The sequence below is a fragment of the Anabrus simplex genome, chromosome 5, assembly GCF_040414725.1.
Source record: "Anabrus simplex isolate iqAnaSimp1 chromosome 5, ASM4041472v1, whole genome shotgun sequence".
In the NCBI taxonomy this organism is placed as follows: domain Eukaryota; kingdom Metazoa; phylum Arthropoda; class Insecta; order Orthoptera; family Tettigoniidae; genus Anabrus; species Anabrus simplex.
In genome coordinates, this window is record NC_090269.1 from 227,881,151 (window position 1) to 227,909,092 (window position 27,942).

Here is a 27,942-nt window from a genome sequence, read left to right on the forward strand (position 1 = left end):
CACTTTCACCTTTCCCATCCAGCTTACATTGGTCAACCCTCGTTCTTCTCTGCCCTCAATTGTATTATGTTTGTGAGGCCCAGGCAGTCCTTCAATTTCACGCTTTTCATGGCCTTCCAAATTCTTTTACCGATACCTTCATTCTTTGAAGGATCAGAGCGTTTCTCTTTCCTCCTCTGATTAGTGTTATCAGTTACCTTAGCAAATATCACAACTTACCACTGCCATACTCAGCTGTATTACTTGGCTAAAACAATACCAGTAAGCTACTTATCATAGCAGAAAGCTCCTAAGTTAGTCGCACGAAGCTGAGTGAACCCGTTTCCACTTTAGATAAAGGTGATCACGAATTCTCAGATATCTCACTTCATATTAGCCTACACAATGCCAGGTAAAAAATGACATGGTATGAAAATTATTATTAGAACATGTAACATGTAATTTTGTAAATTCTTTACCTTCTTGTTGGACGAAATATAACAGTGCTTATACACATTTTGGCAAAAAATTTGAGCTATTACTATTTTAATTCTATAATCCAGTCCCGTTTAAAGCGTGCGGCGCACTTCCTTAGAGAGGCGTTCAAATTTCACAGGGGAGGCGGAAGAACTTCGCACTAGTTTTAAAAGAACGATTTTGAGAGTCAACAAAGGTGACGTACAAAGCTGACATACACAAACTGCACTGATAAAAAATAGACTTTATCCGAAAATACATTATTCATGATTTGCTTATCAGTAAGCTTTTTTTTGTGTGTGTATGAGATTGACAAGAAGGGCGTACCGGAAGAGGAAAATTGTAGTATTACAAAATCTTCGATCACATTGCGTAACCATGCAACGGCGAGCTTTTAACTTGCAAATATTGGCATCAGTTGCTCTATAAATATATTCAAAACGTTTTTTCACATGAATATCGTATCCTTGACTGAACTCAAACAAGCTAATAACTTTAAAAACGTGTATACTATCTGTCCTAACAACACACATTATTTCCGAAACTCATACAAGTAAATATATACATGAACAGATTTTTATGGATATAAATGTTTATATCGTCAACATGTTTCACTCCGGGCAAAGAAGGTTGGTGTGGATTTTGGCAGCTGATGGAGGCCAAGACAACAAAAATTCCAATACCCTTGAAATTTATTAAAAATATAATTTGGGGAACATACTATGTGCTGAAAGTCGGACTGAGTGGAAGGATTAAGATATGGAGAGAAATCAGAGTTGGACAGTCACTGCCTTTTTAATTTATTCCTTATCCTATTTTCATGTAGTTCATCAGGACTGCTTTAAGATCTGCGAATGGAATATTGGACTAAATTAATTGTATAGTACTGGATCACCCATTGATAAATGGTTAGCGTGCTGGCCTGTCGTTAAAGGGGTCTCGGGTTCGATTCCCGGCCGGATCAGGGTTTTTACCTTAATTGGTTAATTGCAATTGGTTAATTACAATTCATCATAGGTGGGGTCCCATTCTCACAGACGCGCTGGTTGCCTGTTTGGCGTCAACTGGAAAGACCTGCAGCGGGACTCTTCGGATTATTATTATTATTATTATTATTATTATTATTATTATTATTATTATTATTGCGCGCGGCTGTGAGCTTGCATCCGGGAGATAGTAGGTTCGAATCCCACTATCGGCAGCCTTGAAGATGGTTTCCCGTGGTTTCCCATTTTCACACCAGGCAAATGCTGGGGCTGTACCTTAATTAAGGCCACGGCCGCTTCCTTCCAACTCCTAGGCCTTTCCTATCCCATCGTCGCCATAAGACCTATCTGTGTCGGTGCGACGTAAAGCCCATAGCAAAAAAATTATTATTATTATTATTATTATTATTATTATTATTATTATTATTATTATTATTATTATTATTATTATTATTATTATTATTGTACCGGGCGGTACACCTCCACGTTGCTAATTCAAACCTTGCGCCAGTTGAAACTCCCCTACTGGAGGAAGTCTGAACTTTATCTGTGTTAATTTTCAAGTTTCTCAGAAGATGTCACTACTTGGAAATTTTGAAGTTTCTGAACTGGGTCGTTTTCGATGTATTTTTGTTTTGCCTGTAGTAAGAAGTGTGAACATTCTCTTCTAGATGACACTACTGAAGAACTACAATGGTGCACCCTAGTGCGAAGTGAAAGAACTGTTTTTTGGAGAAATTTTTATTTCAAAAGTTTGTTCCTTGTTAAATTTCTTTCTGTTATTGTTTAAGTTGGCTGTATAACACTTTCTTTCCCCTTGTTTTGAATCTAGCCAATCCCGTATTTCTTTAATTTATGACCAATCAGGTGTATCTTCTCCAAAGGGGATATGTTGCTTAACCCTAGCCAATAAAGTTTTTGTGGGAGGGTGTTCTCATTCCTGAAACGCCTCGAACTTTCCGCGAGAGTATATAAACTGCTGATTTTCGGGTCTCCGCGCCACTTCTGTAACATCTTTCAGTGTGTAAAGTACGTAGCAGGGGGCGGGAAGCGCCTCTTTCTTCGGGCAGCAGTTCAACCACATGGTAATGGCCTTTTAATAACTTCTTTTCTTGTTAGCTCAGCAGTTTAACTCTCGGGGCAGGTCCGAAGCCTTTTCCATGTAACTTTCCTTTAATAATGTAAAGACACTCGGACCGGGCGAGTTGGCCGTGCGCGTAGAGGCGCGCGGCTGTGAGCTTGCATCCGGGAGATAGTAGGTTCGAATCCCACTATCGGCAGCCCTGAAAATGGTTTTCCGTGGTTTCCCATTTTCACACCAGGCAAATGCTGGGGCTGTACCTTAATTAAGGCCACGGCCGCTTCCTTCCAACTCCTAGGCCTTTCCCATCCCATCGTCGCCATAAGACCTATCTCTGTCGGTGCGACGTAAAGCCCCTAGCAAAAAAAAAAGACACTCGGTGTCAATTCTTTCTGTTTTAACTACATATTGGGATAGAGAGTGCTTAACCCTCTCGAGCTCCCACTCATATTGCATTGAGGTGAACTTATTTTCACAACCTTTCTTCCTTAACGTAATGTAAATTGTTTCCTTCTATAAGTCACCTCTTTAGTATGGGATTAGCCCTTGCATTATCGGCCTAGAGCCAGATTAGGTTTTAAACAAAATGTATTAGGAGTGCAGATCGCCTCCTCTCAAATTGGTATTTTAGAGGCCATGTAATTAACCTTTTCTCACTTAATAGGCCTCAGTAGGTTGGGTATTTTACCCCTGTGTTTATGTCCTTAGAGGACAGCTTGAAGGTGGAATGTGGTGTGGCCTTTGATAGGCTAGAACTTTGAGAGCTGGTTGCTCTTTCCAAAATAAAAATTGTGTTTTCTGCGCGCCTCGAGGAGGCTTTACTGTGTAATTGGGAGCAAGTGCTCCTGGGCATGATTGGGGTCTTCAGCCCCTTTGTTGAATTCTGTACATCGTAAAATTGGGCTAATTGCTCAAGAATTGTGTGTCTGGCTCTCGGAGCCCAAATCCTGTAACTCTGTAATTGTACATTCTCGAATAGTGGCTTTGCTACTCTGTACCTGCCATTCTTGTTATTTCTTGATTTTGCAAAGAAAATATAACCTTGTTAAATTTTAAATTAATTTTAATTTCGTAGCCTGAGACCTGTTCACCCCCGCACCTTCTTTTACCTCTGCTGTTCCACAGATACCTCGGAACAATTATTATTATTATTATTATTATTATTATTATTATTATTATTATTATTATTATTATTGTTGTTGTTGTTGTTGTACCGGACGGTACACCCCTACGCCGTACTTTTAAATCTTGCGCCAAGAAAACCTCCTCTACAGGAGAAACACTGAACTTAAAAATAAACTTCCTCAATCTTTTGCTCAGAAGATGTCACTACCTTAATTTTGTGATTATGAAATTGCCAGTACTGTGTGAATTTCAACGTGCTTTGCTTTCTGTTCATCAAGAAGTGTGGACATTCTCTCATAGATGTCTCTGCTAAAAAACTATGATCATGCACCCTGGTGCGAAGTTAAGGAACTTTTTTGAAGAAATTTTGTATTCATAAGTTTGTCCTTTACTAAATTATGTTCATTCATTTTTGGGTTGGCAATATTGACCTTTTCTTTCCGCCAGTTTTGAATTCAGCCAATCCCTAATTTCTGTAATTAATTTTCTGCCTATCACAGGTTTCTTCTTCGATTCTGTGTGTAACTTTTCATCTACCAATAAAAGTGAGAGGGTGTGGCTTGTTTATTCATGAAAGGTCTCGAACTTTTCCCGAGGGTTTATAAACTGCGGATTTTCACGTCTCCTGGCCATTTGATCAACGTCTATCTAAGTGTGTGGATGTGAAGCAGGAGGCGGGAGCTGCCTCTTTCATCAGGCAGCAGGTCTTCAGCAAGGTAATGGCCATTTAACATCTTTATTTCTTGCTAGATCAGCAGTTTAACCCGCGGGAAAGGTCCGAAACCTTTACCATGTAACCTATCTATCTAAACCTGTAATTTTATGCCGGCTTATATAAAAACTTAATTAAATCTGTAACTGTAATTCGGGGATAGAGAGTGATTTACCCTCTCGAGCTCCCCTTCATTTGTTTGAGGTGACTACGTTTTGGTAACTGATTTTCTTCTCTTCCTCAATGTTTTAAAATTTCTTTTTTTATACGGGTCACCTCCATAGTTTGGGAATAGCCCCTGTTTCACAGGCCTTGTGGCCGTTAGGTTTTAGGAAGCTACATAGAGGAGTGCAAGTATCCGCCTCCTTCCTTTTTGTTCGGGCCATTTATTTAAAGGTTATTTCTTTTACTCGAAGGCCCTGTAGGTTGGGTACGAGATAACCCTGTTTCGATTTGTAAGCTGGACCATGGAAGGCCAGAAAGAATAAGACATTTTTGGTGTTGCCTTGACTAGGCTGGAAAAGCTGAGAGCGTGTCTGCTCTTTTCAAGTATTGTAAAAGTGCCTCAAGGAGGCTTGATATTGTAAATTAGGGAGCAAGCGCTCCAGGTATTAGAGGATTTCTGCCCTTTTGTAAATTTATGCTCCTCTGTAAAGTTTGATCTGGAAGCTCAAAGATTGTAAAACTAGGGGCTGGTAGCCCAAGTGTGTTAAGGATTTGAAGTCTTGGATTTTTCTAATGTCTTGTTTTTAATATGCTTGTAATTGTTATCTCACTAAGTGAGAATTTGTTAACTTGTTGCTTTTCGAAAATATAACCTTCCATTTCAGTTTAAATTCTTTCTTGACAAGTAGTTAGACCCATTCACCCCGGCATCTTCTTTCACCTCTGCTGATCCACCAAACCACGGTAACAATTATTATTATTATTATTATTATTATTATTATTATTATTATTATTATTATTATTATTATTATTATTGACAGCAATAATCCCCATCTCACCAGTATAAACCACCAGAGGATAGAAAGGCTAGTATCTCAAAGATATACAGGGTGAATTTAAACTCTTCGTTCCTTTTCGTAAGTAGTTTGAAATTTCGTCCACTTTAGGGTATCTGGAACCATTTTATAATTGGAGCAATAATTCTCCATAAAATATAAAAAGTCTTACGATGAAACTTTTAAAACTATGAAAACGCTTGAACAAATCTTAATTTTCTTTATACTGACAAAAGTACTTCAAATTCTTTTCGAATGTACAATTTCCTACATGTTCTTGTGGCAATGTCCTTTTTGCCGGTTGTTTATATCACACTGGCGGAGCTACTGTGTACAGGGGGCGTGACATCATTCTCAATAATTCTGTGAGTGTGTCGAACTATTCTAGGCTGTTCTCTCTGTTTACAATCTACCTATCCTTTCTGTTCCTATCTGGTCGACGAAAAATGAACAGATATAGTCTAAGGTAAATATAACTATGATAATATATAGTCTCCCTTTATGTGCTGGAAACGAATACAGGAAAAATATTTTCGACATTGATAAGTACATGGTTAACAATGAGCGGAAGCGTCTTGTGCAGTGAACTTTATAAAAATGAACTAAGTTAAGCTCGCACATTCTGTTTCTGAGCTATCTGATCTTCCACTGCAATTCATGACGTTGTGTTTTGCTCTTGTTAAATGTCAGCCCCAATGTTGAATGAGCAATTCATTACCTAGACGTTAAAGAGTTTTCTAAATACTATGATCTAGTAAAACGGAAGTCTTACCTGAGTATAATAACTTTGAAGACGGGTCCAGGCAGGCCTTTGATGATAGCTGAGGCATTGAGATGGCATCTTCCCTGCAGAACCACCCCGTTCACCTGAAGAGAAACAATATTGTAAAATATGTCCTTAAGGATAATTATCCAAGCAACTTACTAAGTAAGTAGTGTTCAAGAAAGACAATACTCAGAAGATCACATGAGCTTCGTCATTATATAAATAAATAAATAAATAAATAAATAAATAAATAAATAAATAAATAAATAAATAAATAAATAAATAAATAAATAAATTAAATAAATAACGGAGATGAAAAACATGCTTGTCAGACTGTTGAATTGAAGAACAGGCTTTGTCTGTTCTTCTACGATCATCGGTAACAAAATTCAGACAACAAAAACTTTAACAGCATTGCTCATTAATAATAATAGTATTGCAACCAAATGGACATGATATATACACTTAAATACACTTAGATGTATATCACTAATAATGATAATATGCAGTCAATGATGGCAAAACATGATCAGTTATTTACACAATTGTGTCAAGCTTCCTTTTCTATGGACACATTCGATAGCATGGTATATGCCGCATCGTTGGTCACAGAAGACACATACGCAACCCGGTCCTGGCTTGTGAAATTCCATGGTTCTGCACACCTTATGGTGGAACCCGTGTACGGCAAACCTGGTCACAGTATGCCTCAGGTCATATTCACCACGCGTCCAGTCCCTGTTTAACATCGCATTAGTTGAGTAAAACTCGTCCCATATCATAGCCCTCTTTGCTTGCAGTTCTTGTAGCAGCTCTCTGTAACTCCTTGTCGCTGAGAGTAACAATCTAAGTCTTATGTCTTCAATGAAGTACGTCTCCTTTGCCAGAACGTATACTAGCCTTGATAATGTATATTTAGAAACGCATAGAACTCTCTTCAAGAATCTAGCCTTCAAACTTTCAAATGTTCCCATATTAGCGCTAGACCATAAATGGCTGTTGGAACAACTTTCGTATTAAACAGAGCCATGGCTGTCTCCAAAGATAGCTGTGGAAGGTGTTTAATATCACTAATGCTTCGTATAGCTGCGATGATTCTCTCCTTTAGGTGTATTGTGAATGTTGTTCCTGTTACCTGTATTGTGATTCCCAGATATTTGTATTGGTTACTAATTCGTAATTTTTGTCCTTTACACAGGATATAATCGTCTTTAGATAATTTTCCTCCCCTCCTAAAAACAACCAATTCTGTTTTGTTTGCATTAAGGTCCATTTTATTATCTTCTGCCTATTCCACGATTAAGTCCATGGCAACCTCTAGTTCCTCTTTACTCTCAGACGCAATAGCCATGTCGTCTGCATATATGTACGCGTTAACCTTTCGTGTTTGCTTCTTAATTTCTTTTATTGCATCCTGTGTGAAGATGTTAAACAGCAGAGGACTTAGTGGGTCCCCCTGTAATACCCCGTTTGTCTGCCGAATCCATCTTGATGTGCAGAGATTGTCGCTTATTTGAATATAGTTCTCCGCAAGTATGTTGGTAATTAGTCTAGTGAGCCAGGTACGACCGATGATTTCCTCTAGTTTTCTAACAAGTTTCTGTCTATCTACTGTATCAAAAGCCTTGGAGTAGTCAATAAATATTACGAACATTTTGCCTTGCTTTTCTCTGGTTGTTTCGTGAATATCTTGGAGGAGGCATTCCACTGCCACCAGAGTCGATCTCCCGGCTCTAAATCCGAACTGTTCGTCAGAGAGAAGCGGGTCTGCTATTCTATTGATTCTCTGGGTTATCAGTTTTGTTAGAATCTTAAAAGCTGCTGATTCAAGAGCCACTCCGCGATATGATTCCGGTTTGTTTACTTCTCCTTTCCCTTTGTATAGCATCTTAACGACTGATTTTCTCCATACATTTGGAATGTTTCCTGTTTCCAGACACTTGTTCATCAGTTCTAGCCATACTGTTTCTAGGTAAGGGAGAGATGTCTTCAGAAATTCGTTGTAGAGGCCATCTGAGCCTGCCGCCTTGTTAGATTTTGCACTTGAGATCACTTTCCTTACTTCTTCCTGAGTGAAAGGACTGCATGGTTTAACTTCTCCTTCTATTGTAGGTGTTAAGCCCCGTTTACATAGTATATTTTCCATGTACACCTCCCAGATCTCCATTGGTATGTCTGCTGGGAATCTTGGTTGGCGCGGGCGCACTGCTTTGTACGGGTTTTCCTTGATTTCCTTCATTAGCGTCTGATATTGAGCTACGTAACTGGCTTTCTTATCCTTCAAAAGAGTATTGTATGTCTTTCTAGCGGCTTGATATTCTGCTAGGTGGACGACGTCCATACTTTGTCTGGCTACTCGCATTTTCTTCAAAGTTGCCTGTCTTACTTGGAAGCACTCACTGTCGAACCATTCTTTGGCTTTGCGATTACCATTCCACGATTCGGTCGCTTCTTTTATGTAGTCCTCTAGGAGAAGTGCCGCTTCATCGATCTTTCCTGCTCTGATTTCTTGGAGCATATGCTCAGTTTCATTTGAGTTTTCCTGTAGTAGAGATAAATTTAGACATCTCTTTAGTTTCGTTTCATTACTATGTCTTGTCTCTGTAGCTGGACTGCAGTACACGTTTGTGATCACTGGAATGTGCTTTCTTATTAGTGTGCCATCAGTACTTGTGAGAAGAGTTTGGGACTGCACCTCTATGCCCTTTACCAGGACTAGATCTATTGCGCTTCCTCCGTTGTGGCAGATGTATGTTTGCGTTTTCCGGTCATTCACTAATGTTAGTCCTACTTCAGTTAAGTATTCCAGAACTAACTCTGTTTTTCTGCTTGGCCTGTCTAAGGGACAGTTAAAATCTCCTGCTAAAATTAGATTGGGGTTGTTAGTAATACTATAAAATGCTTTCTGAATGTTGTCTATTATATCTACTGAGCTGCAATCCGGTCGAAAGTATGCGCAGATGATGACTCCTATTCTTGTTCTTACTACCACTAGGTCCTCGTCCGTCATTAGCACATGGAACGGGGATAAACTTGGCTTGATTAGACAATGCACGCCCCCTGGTGGTCTTCCTCTGGTGTGTTTCTCGGCTGGAGCAAGTATGTTGTAAAAGCCTTGTACCACAGTATTCTGTTCTCTAGTTACGAAAGTCTCAGTTAATACACAAATATCGAAGTCTCTGAATATATCACTTGGTGAATTGCTTAATACTCCTCTTAAACCTTCCACATTCCAGGTTAAAATCCGTATCACATTACTCTCTGGGACCTCTGTATCTCCATGGGGCACGAAATGGCCGACAGATTATATTGGAGGGCTAGAAGCTGTCTCTATACACTTTCTCGAATTCACTGATTGGTATCCCTGTTTTAAAAGCACTACTTGTTGGTGTATCGCTGACTTTCGTGCAGTCTAGTCTTCCAATTATTCCGTTTTCCCTCAAATATTCTTCCAAATCTTCCTTCTTGGTTTCTGGGTTAAGCCTGCCAATATAGAGCCATGCATTCTTCTCAGCTGCTTGTAGTCTGTATTGCCCCTCTCTTGAGCCTCTCACTTTGTCATTTCTCTCTACTTTAGCTGCTTTGCTATCTCTAATGTTGGTAGCAATCTTATTTCCACGGCTATGTGTGGCAAATTTCCATTCATTTTCTTATTTTTTCTCGCTCGTCCTCTCTTCTGATATCAGCGAGTTAGCAATAGCTTGTTCTCGAGTGTCTTCGTTCAACTGAATTTTCCGTGCATTTGGCCTTACTTTTTTGCCTCACTGTTTGATTCCGGTGTTGTGTTCACCCCAGTTGTCGCTTTCGTTATCTTGTTTGAATGAGAGCTTACGCTCACGTCTATGTTTTCAGCATCTTCTCTTGTCGTGTGTTGGTGATATGTCCCGTTGTCTTCTTTTATCTCTCTAATGTCCAACGGCTTGTTTCTCCCTAGCTCTTTAACCGCCTCTGTCAACATCTCTTTGATCATCTGAGGAAATGTTTGCGATAAAGTGTACATTATGGAGTTTAACTTTCTATCTATCAACTCTATAGGTACTCGTCCACGATGCAACAAAACTTGCATGCCACTTTTGTTTTGCGCAAGAAAAATGGCAGGCACTGTTTACACACAGCACGCAAGTTTGCCTTTTTTTATTGTTGCGCAACACGAAAATTTGCGCGCCCAAGGAAATGTTGCACCGAGTGTTTACACCACGCTATTTAAGTGGCGCAAGTTTTATCGCATGCAACTTTCCTAGTCAGCTGTTCTAGCGGATATGAGTGTTGATAGTATCAAGAATGTCTTCTGGCGAGGTGTTATCGGCGGCTTGCTTATCGCTGATTTTATTATGGCGACGAAAATAAAGACGAGAAAGAGCGAAACGGAAATGTTGGATGAGGGAACGGATTTTAGGTCGTGAACATTGTGGTGTAGTTAATAACCTGCTACAGGAATTGTACATGGGAAACCAAGTCTTCTGCAAGAATATCCTGCGAAAGTCAGCGGCTGATTTTGAATATCTGCTGAGAAGACCAGTGCGGTTGATACAAAAGAAATACACGCTAATGCGAAAATGAATATCACCAACGTAACGCCTTTTGTTGACATTGAGATATTTCGCAACATGTAAGCCGATTTTTTAAAAATATGGATTTTATATAGTACACATAAGGAATTATTTCTTTTAGCTTATTGTAATTTCCTACATTTTGTTTTGTTACACGTGACAGTTATCAATCAGTGATACCGACATGCTCTATTTCACGTGTAATATCTGAAGTTTGTGATGCTATTTACAGCGTGATGAACGCTCTCTGCCGTTTTTATTTATTTCTGTAGTCCGTTGCGGTCCGTTGCCTCAACCTTCCATAAACATTCTTGTGTTTCAACTAAATATATCAGCTTTCTCGTCATCTCCCTCGTTCATTTCGTGTTCTGAGACATTGTAACCTGTAAATGAACTTACGTAAATTATGCAATTATTACTAAGATGGGTATCTATTTTGAGGCATGCTATATTTCATTTACAATAAAGGATATACAGGTACGTACTTACATTAATTTATTCCCGAGTGTGAACCTCTCAAACATTAGTATAATGTCACAGCAGACGGCCACGTGAGAAAGTTGCGCCACAAAAATGATCTAAAATTTTCACGCCACTTTCAGATGGCGCAACTTCCTCTCTTCCGCTATGTACACGATGCCACTTTTGACTTTGCACGCAACTTGGAAGTTGCGCAGAATTCGAGTGGCGCGTGCAACTTTTCGAATTGCATGACTGTTTACACGAAGCCACTCAACTTTTCTTGCCCAAATCGAAATTGCATGCCAATTTAGTTGCATCGTGGACGAGTAGTTTATTATTTGATCCCTTACGTTCTTTGATACTGTTATTTCCGGTTTGCATTCATTGCAGAGTCATGTTAGTCTGCAGTTCTTCCTTTTGATGATGTCATATTCTCCTCTCGTCATGCCGGTACATTCCTGGTGCTGCCACCTGGCACATTTATCGCATTCTATGGCATGATCCTCGTTTCTGACTACCTTCCTACATATATCACACTGCTGCTCTTGTATGCTCTCTGCCACACCAGTTTCTGCACGCTCCTTGTTAGTTGGCATCTTGAGTTACTGCTGGATTTCTCTATAATCTCCAAGACGGTAACTTAACTGCTCTTCACTACTCTTTGGAAATATGTTCAAGTTGTTAGCACTTCACCCCAATGTTTACATTAACAGATTCTTCCTCAAATAACTTAAACTTGGCTCGTAATACATCACTAATTAGGATCTAATAAAAATGTAATACGTACATCAATTCTTCAAACCTTAGTAATCCGGAGGCACACGGTTTCACTTCGTTATTCAAACTACGTACAACCGAAATCACAAGATATTGAGGAGCACTACCGTCACACACCCACTACTCAGCCATTACCCTACAAAAATTGCTCATTAACATACAACAATACTTCGTCGTAGACTATTTGTATAGTCAGATAAATACTTATTACACAGTAACTGATGTACCCGTGCTTCGCTACGGAATTCTCAGAAAGGCAGTCTTTGTGGTTTTCCCAACTGAAGTCAACATAAGACATTACAATGACGTCAGTAGGAATGCAGCGAATGTAGCGATTAAAAGCAATGTTATCATACAAAATACGATCAAATGAAAAACTGCACATTTTCTCACCTTTAACGATTAGTACTACCTACACTGCCGATCTAACAGTCCAGAGTTCCGGTGCTGGAATGACCAGGCCGCAGACAGCCGCGAACAATCCTCTGCCATTATTCCGTTAAATGTACACACTGCTCATTCTAATCAGTGGCTCAGAGTAGGAATTGAAACAGTGGAATGAACCAGTGTCTCACGTACCAGCAGTGTCAGAAAATTATTGAACCAGAGGAATGGCATGCTAAAGAAGAGAGAGATCTAACTCCCAAGCTACTCCCACCAATATTCAGGCAGGCTGTTATACTTGGTATGCAGCAGTAATACCATCTATCGGAGATGAGTGGCAGCAGACGACACAAAGCACATCACAACAAACAATTGTCAATGTAATGTTATTGTTGATTAATTTTATAAGCTGTCCATATTGTAGGCCTTCACATTTAGTGTTCTTCCTACTTTGTGATATTAGGGCATCTTATAAAATTATTTACAGCGTAGACTGTAATTCGTTATTCCACACTTTACATATCGATTTTCATTAAAATTTGTTAACCCATTTTCTCGTGACTCGGCGCTGATATGGACTTAGCAACAAAAATCCAAATTCATGAATATCTCTGTTATCATAGACGGTTCGGTAAAAATTTATAAGACATAAATGATCGTAAACTTAATTATATATAACTTTAGTTATGTAGTATTTATCGATAGGGACACTAATAACATATATATTGGAGAATTAAATTTTTGGCCCTCCCCTAAACTACAATTTCCCTCAGCGTGTAGAAAATTATTTATGGCCTAAATTGTAGCGACTTATTCCCCGACTTTACATACCGATTTCATTAAATTCCGTTCAGCCGTTTTCTCGTGATGCGCATACATACATACATACATACATACATACATACATACATACATACATACATACATACATACATACAGAAATTACGGAAAATTAAAAATTGCATTTTCTTGTTACTGTGGATACGACCGATACAGAAATGCAATTATTTTTAAATTCTGAGCAATGCACAGACAAAACTCTTATTGTATATATATAGATAACCGTAATGTTAAAGATGTGTTACAAAACTATTTCATAGTTATTTACTGGTTGAAACACTCATGGCATGGGGTACTAGATATTATAAATTATTTTAGTTTATGCTGTGATAGCTTCGAAGATAATCTATCACACGAATCATTTCATTATTAATAGAAATGTTGGAAGGAGTTCAAATATCGTAAGGCCAAGAATGGCAGGTAAGGTAAGTGACTTGTATTGTGTTTTATGAATACAATCGTGAACTCAAGAAATTTATAAGGATAGCATCGCTCCAACATTTGTACCCTCCTCATCGTTAAAGGATGCCGTCCTTGACAACATAAATTTTGTTGAATTATCAACAACCCAGGAATCTCTCTATAAGAAGGCACATGGGAAAAATATAATGAAAGTCACTTCACTGTAAGATAATAATTTTCATATTTTCCAAAAATATATTTTATCTATTCCATTACTACTGAATCATGCGTAACATTTTTCTCCAACCATCTTAGAATTGATGATTGGTATATTCCGGTTTTACAATAATAGCAATCGAAATGGCATGTATCTGAATGCATTTCTTAACTGACGAGATGTTTGACTATTTTGATCATGGCAGAACAGTATATAGTCAGCTGTACTTTCCAGGCTGAAAGTATCCCATTCCAGATATATATTGCTAGTTGTTTAATATCGTATTAGCACATCGAACGTCTCTGGCGATGCAAGGAAGGGAAAGGGCTAGGATTGGGAAGGAAGCGGCTGTGGACTTAATCTCCCTAATGCAAGCTTAGAGCTACTAGCCCCTATTCACGCGGCCAACTCGCTGGGTGCAGGTATTCAAACTTCCGTATAAGAGACGTCCGAACTGGATAGGAAGCAGCCAAACTAACTCATAGTGGTGGATACCATAAGTTATATTACATTTGTATAATAAATATATTAATAAGCTGGGGCCTTTGAGATGTGGAGCTGGCGTCATCTGAATGGTGGAGACGAGCAATGCAGAATGCTGGAAATCGAAAGTGGTATAGCTAGGGCACAACCTCTGGCTTGGCGGCAAGATAACTGAGGGGATGATTCCCGGGAAACCTATCGCAGAAGACCTGGTTCACATTCATACAGACCTTCATTACGGACGTATGTATCAGGAAATATGAAGAAGCTACAAGAATGATCTAAGACAGAGACTCATTATGAAAACAAACCAGTTGCTTGTGAAGTCATTGTGGTTTCTTCCGTACCATTATTCTCAATTACTTTGTGGTCGGCGCTATATCTGGATTAAGACCATTTACGAATGGATACCGTTCCTACCCCTACCCGACATGGAGGGATGCATTAACTATTACGTGTTACTGTGGTCGTTGGTAATATGTTGTGTCTAGTATAAATGAAGAGAGGTGTATACAGACGACCACAAATACCCAGACCCCGAGCCAGACGAGTAAATCAAGCATACCGTAGTTAAAATTTCTGACGCGGCTGGGAATCGTTTTCGGTGTCTTCTGAACCAAAGGTCACTACGTTGAAAATTCAGTCAAGGAGCCAGACTATGTATTTGTATTTAATTTTGGGCTGCGATTGACAAGAGGGTGGCCTGTCATGTAAATTATGTTTAGTAAAATTCCAGCTTTCTTCTTAAGTGAGGGAACTTCAGAAAATGTATGTCCAGGATAGCCAAGAGTCACACTTTCTAGAGTGAAAGTATGCTGTTACAGACCCTCAAACTATTTTTGAATTCATGGCAGACCTGCATTCATTTGGGCAGAAATTTACTTCTACTAGTGTTCGGGATAATATAGAAGAAGAAGAAGAAGAAGAAGAAGAATATCCACTGTACATAAACGAGGAGCTGGAGGATACGTTAGTTTATCTTACGTGTCACAGAGACATTTTCCGTAAGTTCTTAAGTTGACGCCTGGCAAACACGCTGTAGCAAAATCAGATTTCTGAAGAACGGCATAACTCTAACAGAACGGAAATTTATTCCGCGACCATCCGCTGTGTTCTATCTCGTCGTCTGACATACAAATTAGACCTTCGCTCAGTTTGTTAAAGCATACGTACGAACAACTACTAAATATAAAACAGGAAATTGCATGGTAATAAAAGAACATTCACTGAAGAGTCATAAAGTGCGGAAACATTTGATATATGGAACATTCGACACGACGTGAACGTCGTGGAGGTCTTTAAACAGGTTCAATTAAATTAATTAACGACGGCATTCAGCAAACGAGAGATGCGCATAATTCAAGGCACATAATAAACTTGAGAAGGTAAAGATAACATCGAGGTGGGTAATTTACAAGCTGTAACGTCGTTTACTCCTAAAGTTAAGGGATCAATAAGACTTTGTGGCTATATCATCCGCCATTAGTGCCCGCTGGGATAGTTAAATGTTAAATGAAAGGAAGCGAAGCCTCATACTATAAACCTCTCAATTTAATAATATCCTCCCATCTCGATCTAGACAAATTAGAAAATACGAGAGGAGTAACTGAACTCAGGAAATATTCAGACGAATTAATGCTGTTACAATAGCAGGAGACACCGAACGAAATTAATCAGAAATACTCGTGGAAAAATTGCAACATTAGTGGCGATTTTTCTTTCTTCTACCGATAATTTTATTCTTCTAAGGGCCGATTGCATAAACCGTTTGATCTTAGATTAGAGACGAAACTGATTTCGGTTCATGCAAAACTCGGACATGTGTATTGTATAAGGTCTACATCTCAGAATTACTAGAAACATATTATTTCAATTTATTTCATTAAACCCTTTATTCATTAGATTATACTTACTATACTACCATCCTGCAAGAATACATGCCCGAGTTACTTGTAATGGCATTCAAATCTCTCCTGTCTCTTCCCAACTGATATCATATTAGACTTTGAAATGGTATTTTTCATATCATACCACGCTTAATTCAAGCTAGAAGTTATTAGACTGTAATATTTCTACAGAAACTGCCATTAAGAACAACTGAACTATTATTTTACTACATTTCCACTCAAATAAATCTCTTTCTCCCATTTCGTACCTATGTGCAATTGGTCCATGTGAACTAAAAGTAATAAGGGAAAGATTGCCACCTTGCGAAACATCTGTAACTACTGTACTGTACTTTGAATGTTTAAAAAATAATTCTATAATTAATTCTCACTGTAGCCTAACTGCCTACATAAAATGCTTTTCATTACCTTAATAATATACTGTTATTCCATAATACCTGAGTGTGTCAAAAATCCTTTACACTGATACTCTATAACATGCCTTCATACATACTGCTTCAAATTGTATTGTCCTCCAGGAGTTTGAATGTAATTTGTTTGGGAAAGTTCTATTTTTTATTTCTTTTAGATTTTTAGAAAGACGAGTTACCCTCCCCATGAGTGCCATTCTCATCCATTAACATTAACACAGCCAAGATCGGTTGGAAAAGAGTCTATTGCTATGTTAATGAAGTACAAACATCATATGGTTTAGAAAGGACTGGCGTTGCGATGTGAAACCTACTAAGTAGTATCTAAACATGTTGGATGGTAGGCGGGTATGTGAGGTAGATGCCTAGATGGTATACTCCATTATCATTGCCCATTGTTTACACTGGAGCTGTGCAGTGTCCTGCATGAGAATCAGTCTCGGCGACACTGCGACACTGAATGCTAATCTGAGGTCTTTGGATGATCGGCGCTACGACCTGCCAGGCAATTCACTTTAATGGCTCATAAGGTCTTCCCCTGCAGTAAGAAGACGTGATATGAGTAACATAACGACCAGTCTAACGTACTTCGTTCCAGAAAGCAAATATTAAAGTGGTAACAACGTCACAATTTATCACATGTTAGTTGGATTACATGGACTACCATTTAGCCTAATACGAATTCTGTTTGTGGTGGTAGTCAGGGTTGCTAGAACTCCTGGTATGGCGCACGTCCTGATTGAAATAACAATAGAATGCCGAATGTTTCACTTTCAGTATCAGTCTCTACGACAAGGGGTTGACTCGTAAGTCACGGCAACTCGTATGCTTCTCAGGAAAATGTGCCAACACTGAAAATCTGATATATACGTCGGAAAGTGTGTGTAATGTACTTTCGGATGTTGCCACCACATGAGGAATGAGGTGGTCCGGTCTGGAGGTGGTAACGCTCTCAATATCAGTCGTTTGGAGCCAGCGGTGCGTTATAGAACTAACTGGTTATTTTTTTCCTAGTGTTTCTTGGCGTCACACTAACACATCGAAGGTTTCTGCCGAAAAAAGGATGGGAAAGGGCGGATTGGGAAGGTACGGCCGTGGTATTAATTAAGATACAGCCCCAGTATTTGGCTGGTGTGACGGGGAATTTTCCTAAGGTTTGCTTGACCTGACTATAAACAAATCACAGGGACAATCGGTGAAAAAGGCTGGCATAGATGTACGGCACGAGAGAGATGCTTTTCTTATGGGCACTTCTATCTAGACTGTTCGAGGGTTCGCAAATCATCTAATCTCGTTTTTCTTTTAAACTTTCATTTCGAACCCTGATGAAGTGTGGCGAGTTCCTAGACGGCGATGACCTCTCTCAGGCCAGTCTAACCTCGTGTAAGAACATCCAACGTCGTTTAACGAGAGGTATTATAAATGAAACGAATCCCGTTCAACCCCGTTCTCCTAAAACATAACTTAAATGTTGACATTCAACTATCCCAAAACTTTCGTCCAGCAGTAGGCAGGGGGGGACTGCCGAAAATATAAGTCCCTATGAGAAGCCATACATAGCCAGCTACTCATGGTATTCCTCGTGTAGCGCTAAGAACCGTGTAAATAAGCCTCAATAAAAAATCCCCCAGTTTCGTCCTAAAATAAAAAATAACGTGGTATCCTGGGTAAACAACGGGCATTCAGCTAATTACTCATACACTGCTGCCTCAGGACTTGGCGTTGTTTTGGAATTCACATCCTAGGTTAACTGCATACATACATACATACATACATACATACATACATACATACATACATACATACATACATACATACATACATACATACATACATTACATACATACATACATACATACATACATACATACATACATACATACATACATACATACATACATACATACATACATACATACATACATACATACATACATACATACATACTTACATACTGTACCGAAAACACCGCTACGAGAAAGCAGGTTCGAAGTATGAAAGTTAAACTTGGCGCGAGGTGAGGGATAGGATAGCCCGCCGAACTCCTCTGACGTATACAGTAGTGACGTGGCTACCTCGGGCCGGCTTCGCACAGCGAGCATGACCATATATGGTAATGTTCCGATCCATCTGTTAAAAGTCTATTTGGAGTTAAGATACAATTATTTTTGCATCGCCAACGTTGAGGCTATAACAACAGCTGCAAACTATTAAATTCTTGAGCAAATCTACCAAGTACTTTAGGAGTTCTAGAGGTGGATAACATCCATGTTTCGAGATGCTTCATCGGCTCCAGGTATAAAAGCATGGAGATCTAGGCTACAGACAGACAGTAATACTCCACCGTCTCTACAATACGGGTGAAGGACGGAGCTCTACAAGTGCGGCAGACCGAAGCTATGTCCAGCCGGGACTCGGCATTTTGGTGAGACGATACTCTATCTAGTCTCGGTTCCGATGGACATAATATTATTCTGCAAGTGCCATATTCAGGACCTGTGTTTTCTTCACAAACAGTGGCGTTCCGAAGGAACATAGAATTTTTCCAAGTGTAACAATTTCTCCAAGTGTTGATATTCCTTCAAGTGTCATATTAATCTTGCGTTGTCATAACAGACTGTGGGAAAATAGAATATTTCAGAGTGCCACATTTGAACTGGTGTAACAAGTTATTGTTATCATTATTATCTAGTCTCAATAATATAATAAAATATGCTCGACGATTAATTTAAAAATACTGACAATGCTTTTAATGTAATTTTAAGTTTTGAAAACATATCTCAACTACTGCGTAACTTGGTGTACTTAATTTAATAAAAAACTAAAACAGTTTTTGAAATTTCACTGGACGTTCTGTTTCCTGATCACTCATTATTGGAACTACACATAAAATGAATGAATGAACGAACGAATGAGCGAACTAACTTATGCTATAGATATATTTCAAGAGTGCCTCTTGAATGCAATCCAATTCTTTTGAGGAGATATCTCCGAGAGAGAGAGACAGAAATATGTTATTTGCATCTGTCTTGCATCTGAAGGGAAGAAAGCACTATGCTGCTTCAGCGGGGCATCATTAAAGCGTGCTTTTTGTTTTCTTTCGACCCAATAGACGATATTTCACAGAAGAAGATCAAAGAAAGACTCGTTCTATTGTTATCGCTATATAAAGACAGAATAAAAAATTGATGCCTGAGATAAATATCAGTTTTACAGAGACAGAAACATCACAAGAAACTTGCCATTACATTATAGACCCACTCCTCGTTTAGCTGAAAATATTAACAACAGATAGATATGATGATTCACATAGACACAGGCAAGCTTTATTTTTATTATACATAATTATATTACTACGGCAGTAAGAGAGTTGTGTCTGAAATATGCTCGACAACTTCTGAGTTAGATGAAGCAGCATTGCAGTTGGAATAAGTGCACTGGTTCTGATAAAAGATATTGGACATCTACCTTTCTCATCAATAAATGCATTTCAGTAGGTGCAGGGCGGAATATCATGAAGCATATATTAAAATATATCTTTCTTTCTTTCTTTCTTATCTTTCTATCTTTCAGTCCTTCGAAAATAATTCAATAGCAGAAACAAAGAAGGGAAGATACGCTTGTGAGTACACAGCTGATGTAAGTAAAGGCGTGTGATAGCAGAGTGACAAAATTACTGCCTTAGCACCAAGGTGTCCGCGATTTGAACCGTGGCAATGGACGTGAGGTTTTTGAAATATTGGTTATTATCGTCTTACGAGGATGTACAACTGGGCAACCATCCTCTCCTAGCACTGACCAGAGGTAATAAATTAAAGAGATCAGACCATTCTAAGAATGAGGGTATCGGGAAGAACTGTGACAGGTGTGATAATGATATAGGCTATACTCTTAATCTTGTAAACATAATATCATTGGAGTCAGAATAAAACAAGACTTGACCAAGGGAGGTCGGATACGAAAGATGAAAGTAACGAACCCGGCACAAGCAAGTGAAAACCGACTGGTAGGGGATACCGTGGGCGTATTGTATTGCACCAACAACACCACCATCTACAAGAGGAGATTTTTACACGGATATCCCTATAGTTTGGTTGCCACAAAAAATAGAGGCCCCGTGCCTATGATAACATCAACAGTCAAGTAACTTGCTTGCTTTTATATTTTTGAAGGGGTGAAGCTCATACCTCAGCATGCTAGTACGTAGACATGTGAAAGTATAATGTTTATTTATTTATTTATTTATTTCGTATGCCAAAACAAGGATATATTATAAATACATATTTCTTAAATAAGTATGTAATTTACAGGTCAGCATTCAAAACTTAATGTCCAGACTTTTCAGCCAGTCCAGTGTTTCTGTAGAGGCACTGTGTAATTCTTGAACAGATCCATTGAATCTTCTTTTTGGGCAGTCCATAGCTTCTCGCCTAACTTCCATGGTGGGTTTCTGGACTTTAATCTCCTTGGTTTCTGAGGATTGCAGTCCTGATGTAAGGGCAGTTGCGACATTTCTGCCATTCTATTACAAGAGCCAGTTCTCTTCGTACGTGAGGGGGATGGATGTTGGATAAAACAGGTAACGATTTTAGGGGTGTCGATTTGATGGTGCCTGATGGTCCTCATGGTGTCATTCAGTTTTTGAAGTATACTCACTGTTAAAAGCATCACAGGGCAGCAGTATTCTGCAACTGGATAGATAAATGCAAGGGCTGATGTCCGTAGTACTGTCATTTGCTCCCCATCCTGTTCCATTGAGCTTGTGTAATATGTTGTTCCTTGTTTTTATCTTGGCTGCAGTGTTAGAGAGGTGTTGCTTGTATGGAAGTGTCCGATCTGTTGTAACGCCCAGATACTTTGAATATGGGTTATACTTATGTTTTTGGCCTTTGAATTCAACTTGAGGTACATAGTTGGCTTTTTGGTTGTCTAGGTGGAAGCAGCTTACTTCAGTTTTGTTCAAGTTAGGTTTGAGTCACCATGTACTGAAATATTTGTTCAGGTTATGAAGATCCTTTGTGAGTGTAGTTTCTGCTGTTTTGAAGTCACTCGATTGGGCAGCCAGAGCTACGTCATCTGCATATATGAATTTCCTGGAAGTAGTTTCTGGAAGATCTGCAGTATAGATGCTGAACAGTAGAGGAGCAAGAACTGATCCTTGGGGTAAACCATCGTTTAGTATATAGGGCTTAGTCTTATTGCCGTTTAAATGTATTTCGAACGCTCTATTGCATAGCATGTTGTTCCGCAGTGTTGCAAGGTTCTTACAGGGAATGATCTTCAAGAATTTCAAAATCATCCCTTGTCGCCATACTGTGCCATAAGCTGATGTCAAGTCCACAAAAACAGCGATGCCCTTCTTCTGAGAGAAATGGGAAACGACAAAGTGCACGTACTCCCATACCTACTAGGCGCCAGCAACAGATCACGCTCTTGTCGGCATAGTTTAATCTAAAAGCTGGAGAGAGGCAGAACGGGCGAGCTTATCGAAATATTTGGGGCAAACTCGGAATTACAGCCACGTGATAAGCATTACGACAAATGGAATTTCATATTATTTCGTTTTGTACACATTTATTTAGGCTATATATTCATTTAGCTATGGGCTACTGGTAGGGTAATGTTGATACCTTCAAGTACGTCAATAAATTCCACAAGAACAAAAATGTCACTTTAAACTATGCCAAAGCATAATTCCTTTCGAGTTAATACTCAAGGAAGCTTAGTACTGCAGTATTAAAAGAAACTAATTTCAGAGAAGCATCTTCGTGATTACTTGTAGAATGTTCATTCAGGTCTCGATTTAATTAATTGTACGGCTTGTGTCATCTTACCGGCTGTATTACGAAGAGTGAAAGACTACCTATTGATTGTCGAAAGGAAGTCGGTTTAAACCATTGAAATAATACTCCGCCGCAGTGTTATCTAATAGCAAGGTGTCAACTCAAAGCATTGACATTACAATAGAAATTGCCAAGCCAGGTCGAAGGCCTTTCTTTCCTTTCACATCCAGCAAGACAAGGTCACCCGAAAGAGGGTGATAATCCAAGAGAGGAGAGAGTATGATTTACAGATGCGTTTGAGGAGGAAGTGTCAACGATTCCAAGAAGTGAGACGTCTCAGCGACACAGTCTCCCAATACATGCGAATAGGCCAAACGGACTGCAAGGCGTGCAGATCATACAGAGCCTTATGGGTGACTCTTAGCCAACTACAGGAGAAAGCTGTGGTCGTGTTCTCTCATGCTTTCAACCTAATGCCGTTGCCATATAACCAGTATCTGAATAGGTATAGATCTTCGACTCGATAACGGCACACAATATGAAGGATAGGATCGCTCATCGCTGTATATTATATCTTTCATTCTGGTGGTTCTGCAGCTCTGCAGATTGTATTATGAAGCCGTGTCTGCTAATAGTACAACTAAGAATCGAGCGACAAGTTCAGTAATGTGCTTGTTTTGTTAAGTCCGACGAGTACCTTTGGAGATACGAAACGGTTTCATATGTGTAGACATTAGATGGAAAGCGATGCGCAACTCGCTGGGATGTCGAGGGCATGTTGCGTGACTCACGCCTTGCTGATCAACACACATACCTCGCCGTTATCTCGAGCGGGCCCGGAGAAACAACAGTATAGTTAGGGGTATGATCTTTTTGCATTAATTTATGTTCGATTTTTGAAGAGGAAACAATTTTTCGCGTTAATTCGCAAAATAAGGCTGACCACAATGCTTTAATTTCGCGTTAATCATTTCCTAAAATTATTCACAAAAAGTTTAATTCGTGAGATTTGTGAATTATTTATGTGAAATATAGATAAATAAAGAGAAACAATATTGATAATCATTCATTATTCAATTTGCAATCTTGATTAGAACTATAACGTAGCCCTAATCAAGATTAGGGAACATTTACCCTTTCACCCTACATGACCATTTTTTAAGGGATTTTATAGAATAACAGCTGATGTATCCGTGCTTCGCTACGGTACTCTACCTTGTAACGAAGTTCTACGTAAGTTACTGCACACGCAGTAAGTAAGATTATCTTAAACTGCATGTCTATTACTGCTATCCGAGGAACAAAACGGGGAGGACCCCATACGTTGTTATCGATGTAAGGTGCACGTTGGGGGAATTTTGATGACAATGGCAGGCCACATTACCTGTTATAGATCTCTCCAAATTGAAAGACGATTGTGCTTTCTGTTTTGTGATACGACTTACCGTTTAGCCACCAATTACCCCGAAACAAAGGCCTGCACCATCATTGAAATCGCCTTCATATTTAGATATTTTACGGGGCTAAAAATTCATACATTTGAACAGCTTGGAATTTTTGCCTCAAAGGAAAGGGTGTCCAGGTTTTTGGATTAGAACTCGCATACATAAGGAGTAATTAAGGAAGAAAGTATTACAGTTAAGAAAATTGAAGATAATAGAAAATAGGATTAGGCAAATATATTATGTAAATACCAAGTGCATGTATTGCAAAATGAAATATCCCTCACTAAATTGTGATGATATGAGTTATGGATATAAGAAAGAAGTAACAGATTAGAAATTTAGGCGCAGGGATTCTTAGGTAAACAGATAAGAATATGACTCATCGTGTTATTACTTAAGCTTAAAGAGGCAAGGCAGAGGCAAGAAATCAAAGCGGAAAAAAGTAGAAGAGAAATACAGCCAAATTCATAGCAAATGCCAGAAAAACTTTACGGTGTGAAATCATGGGCTACACTCCACGGTCCTGCTCAAATATTAACAGCCCCTTTAAGAGGTATTCGAAGACGATTGTAACCTCCACCGGTATTCCGCAAATATCCCGCAGTATGGCAGCCTGGCGTCTCTCTCTCTCTCTCTCTCTCTCTCTCTCTCTCTCTCTCTCTTGCTTTCTATGCAAGGAACAACCATGAGTTTACAGGAATGTTGACGAAAATTACATTAGCCTCTGTTACATTCCTGCTGGCAAGCAGCCAGAGACGTTGTCGTGGTAACCGGTAGGTTCGTTGTCTGTCTGCCGGCCACTCAATGCTGAATATAAAACCCGCAGAAAGTAGTAATTTTCCCCGTCATTTGAAGAGCAAGGGAAATTATTCTCACTTCAAAAGTTGTTTAAAATGAAGGGACGTTTCACATGTAGTCCACGGATTTTACAGAAAATGAGGCAACCATCCTCAATAGTACCGGTATAAGAGAAAATGGAAGAAAACTGTTGTGTTTTCCCTATAAATCCCCATTCTATTCAGTGATTTTTAAATCATACGCATATCTAAACCTTTCCCTTGATGAGTATACTCTATATATGAAGTTTGTTCAAGATCTATCCAGCCGTTTCACCGTGATGGTGGAACAGACGGACAAACAGACACGAAACTAAGTCACTGATACGGTCTTGAGTTGACCTAAACCGGATAAATATCTGAAAACTTTGCAAAACAAACGAAATTGCGGACAGTGGACCCCTACAACTTTATGTATATAGATTAATACGAAGAAACACTTCTGTCGAAATGAGAAATCCTTACTCTGTCTACTGTTTCACTTCGCCAGGTGATATTGGAATACAACTTCAGGATCGTTATTTTCTATGAATTTCGCTGCATTTTCGCACTTATCGCAAAATAAGTACACTTCGCTAAAAACTGGCGTTGTCACTTTAATTCGCTGTAATTCGCGAAAACAAAATCACTAATTTCTTAACCAGAATCTGATGATTCGTTAAGATATCTCAAAATCGCTTCAAAATTTTTCTTGTCGCGTTTATCCTTAATGCGAAAAAACTCATGCCTCTAAGTATGATGTACAGCATTTCTGAATTACAAAACATTGTAGATGTGAATCTTCCACGGTCTGTTGGGTTATCAAGCTCTTCTTCCGGGTTGAACCGCGTCGTTGTTTACTGTACCTTATGTACAGTTTGCCGACGTTTCGAACTGATTGCCTCGGATCGAGTAGGTATATTTCAGTCGCCTACACCGCTGTTTAAACCAAATGGTTCTGGTATTTTTATTTTTAGGAACATTGCTTCATTCTCCCCTTTTTCAACCACTTCCAACCCGCGGGGAAATGTACAGTTGTTCAAAAAGTGGTTCAATGCATGGTATTATTTAAGTCTCTCCCAGGTATAAAGTACGTCGTTAGCTTTACATATTGCTGAAAAACGACGCATGTTCCAATAACCCAAGTGAGATTGTTTAACACAAGCGCAGATGTACATCATAGGCCTACTGTACAGTTGTCTCCGGGGGCTCGCTCGAGATAATAGCAAGGTACGTCTGTTTATGGGCGCATGCCATTTGCGCAAAACTGACCGTGGGATACCGCGACATAACCGCAAAAATGTAGGTTACAGTACCGCAAAAATTCAGGTTAGAGTACCACAAATGAATGTGACAAATTAATCACACAGTGAAGGTGTCTAAATGGTTCTAATGCTATTTGCTTTACGTCCCACTAACTACTTTTACGGTCTTCGAAGACGCCGAAGTGCCGGAATTTAGTCTCGAGAAGTCTCGAGAACCGTCTGAGCCACTCAGCCCGGCCTAAATGGTTCTAAGCTCTAACGATGGCATATAAATCATTCGTAAAAAGGAAGATTGAGTCTATCGTAAATTTATCAAGCCGTCTTTTAATTTCTGAATTTACGAACACGTCCATATGGTACTGGTGTGGCAGCACTGATGAACAGTATTACGAACACGTCCATATGGTACAGGGGTGGCAGCACTGATGAACAGTATTACGAACACAGCCTATATGGTGCTGGTGTGGCAGCACTGATGAACAGTATTACGAACACAGCCTATATGGTACTGGTGTGGCAGCACTGATGAACAGTATTACGAACACAGCCTATATGGTGCTGGTGTGGCAGTAATGCTGAACAGTAGATATTACTGGTGTTCCAGTACAGGTAGACTTTCTTCAGTGTGTCAGTACTAGTGCCGGTATGGAGCTTATGAAAACAGTGACGAACCGTGGAGTGCAATGCTAGTATGGGATAATTTTAAATACCTTAGACGACGTGTTATGAGTACTGAAAATATATCGTGGCGGTGCACTGTTAAAAACGGTGTAGCTACATTACAGACTAACTCAGATGATAATGAAATTGTGTTTACAAGAGGTGAACATACGCATGAAAGTGAAAGCGAACAGTGTATCGACAATCATATAATCAGAAATAGTTGTAAACACACAGCTGCAGAGGACCAGAAATTATTCGTAAGGAACTCTGTAAGTCAAATACAAATCGTATTTACAAAGGAAAAAATAACAGTATTCGTATATCAATGCACAAAGATTGAAGAATATTATACCAGATTTAAAACGACAATTTCTTGAAGCACATCCACCTGTTCATGTGGTGACCGCTATTCTTAAGGAGTTCCAGAGCGAAATATAACCCTCTATCACTTCCTTACGGAACATAAAGGTTAGGAAACATATTACACAGAGACACACATACAACATGAACCTCTGGAAAAGTTATTCACCTAGTAAGATATCGTAAATACAGTACAACAGAACTATCGGACACCGTTACCAGCCACGACAGCTCTGAAGAAAATTAGTGCTATGACGAACCCTTTGGAGAATACGGTAGACGTCATACTTCTAGCGTAAGGTAAGCCTTAATGCTCATTTGCGCTAATGATTTGTAAATTTTGCGGCACTGTAACCATGCCCATTTTCGTAAAAAGCAACGTACATTCGCGTAAATGAGCTGCACCGCTGTTTATCAACAAGGCGTGAGTCGCGTAGCATGCCCTCGACATCCCCACATCGTTTTCCGTCTAATGCCTACACATACGAAACCCTTTCATATCTCCAAAGGTACTCGTCCAATTTACAAAATAACATATCATTGAACTTCTCACTCAGTTCTTAGTTGTTTATGTTGGGTGGAATTAGTACAGTCCCATTAAAACAAAATGTTGTTACCGGTTTCTCGGTAATTACGTACGTGATAGAAACGAATAGGGCAGTATTTTCTGAGTCCCTTAATACAATTTAAGAATTTTAAAACAGAATGATCTTTAAGGGATAAGAAGATATTTGAGGTAGACAACTTAGCTGAATAACCCTATACTGTATATATGAAGGCTAAGGTGGATAATTTCGAAGTTTGAAAATGGAGGGCACATACATTTGCTAAAACACATGAAACAAATAGCCAACATTTAAAACATTATTAATTTAAGAGCAACCTACAATATATTTTTTTTTGCTAGGGGCTTTACGTCGCACCGACACAGATAGGTCTTATGGCGACGATGGGATAGGAAAGGCCTAGGAGTTGGAAGGAAGCGGCCGTGGCCTTAATTAAGGTACAGCCCCACCATTTGCCTGGTGTGAAAATGGGAAACCACGGAAAAC

General features: G+C 39.2%; 1 protein-coding gene across 3 annotated transcripts in view; it reads right to left on the reverse strand.

The window, feature by feature from the left end:
* The window catches only part of LOC136873924 (multiple PDZ domain protein), a 2,156,217-nt gene that overhangs the window by 452,738 nt on the left and 1,675,537 nt on the right, over positions 1-27,942 (reverse strand). For all 3 annotated transcript variants that reach the window (XM_067147286.2, XM_067147283.2, XM_067147285.2), the window contains one exon: positions 6,134-6,228. In XM_067147286.2, the coding sequence (XP_067003387.2) occupies positions 6,134-6,228 (95 nt within the window). The remainder of the gene's footprint in view (positions 1-6,133; positions 6,229-27,942) is intronic.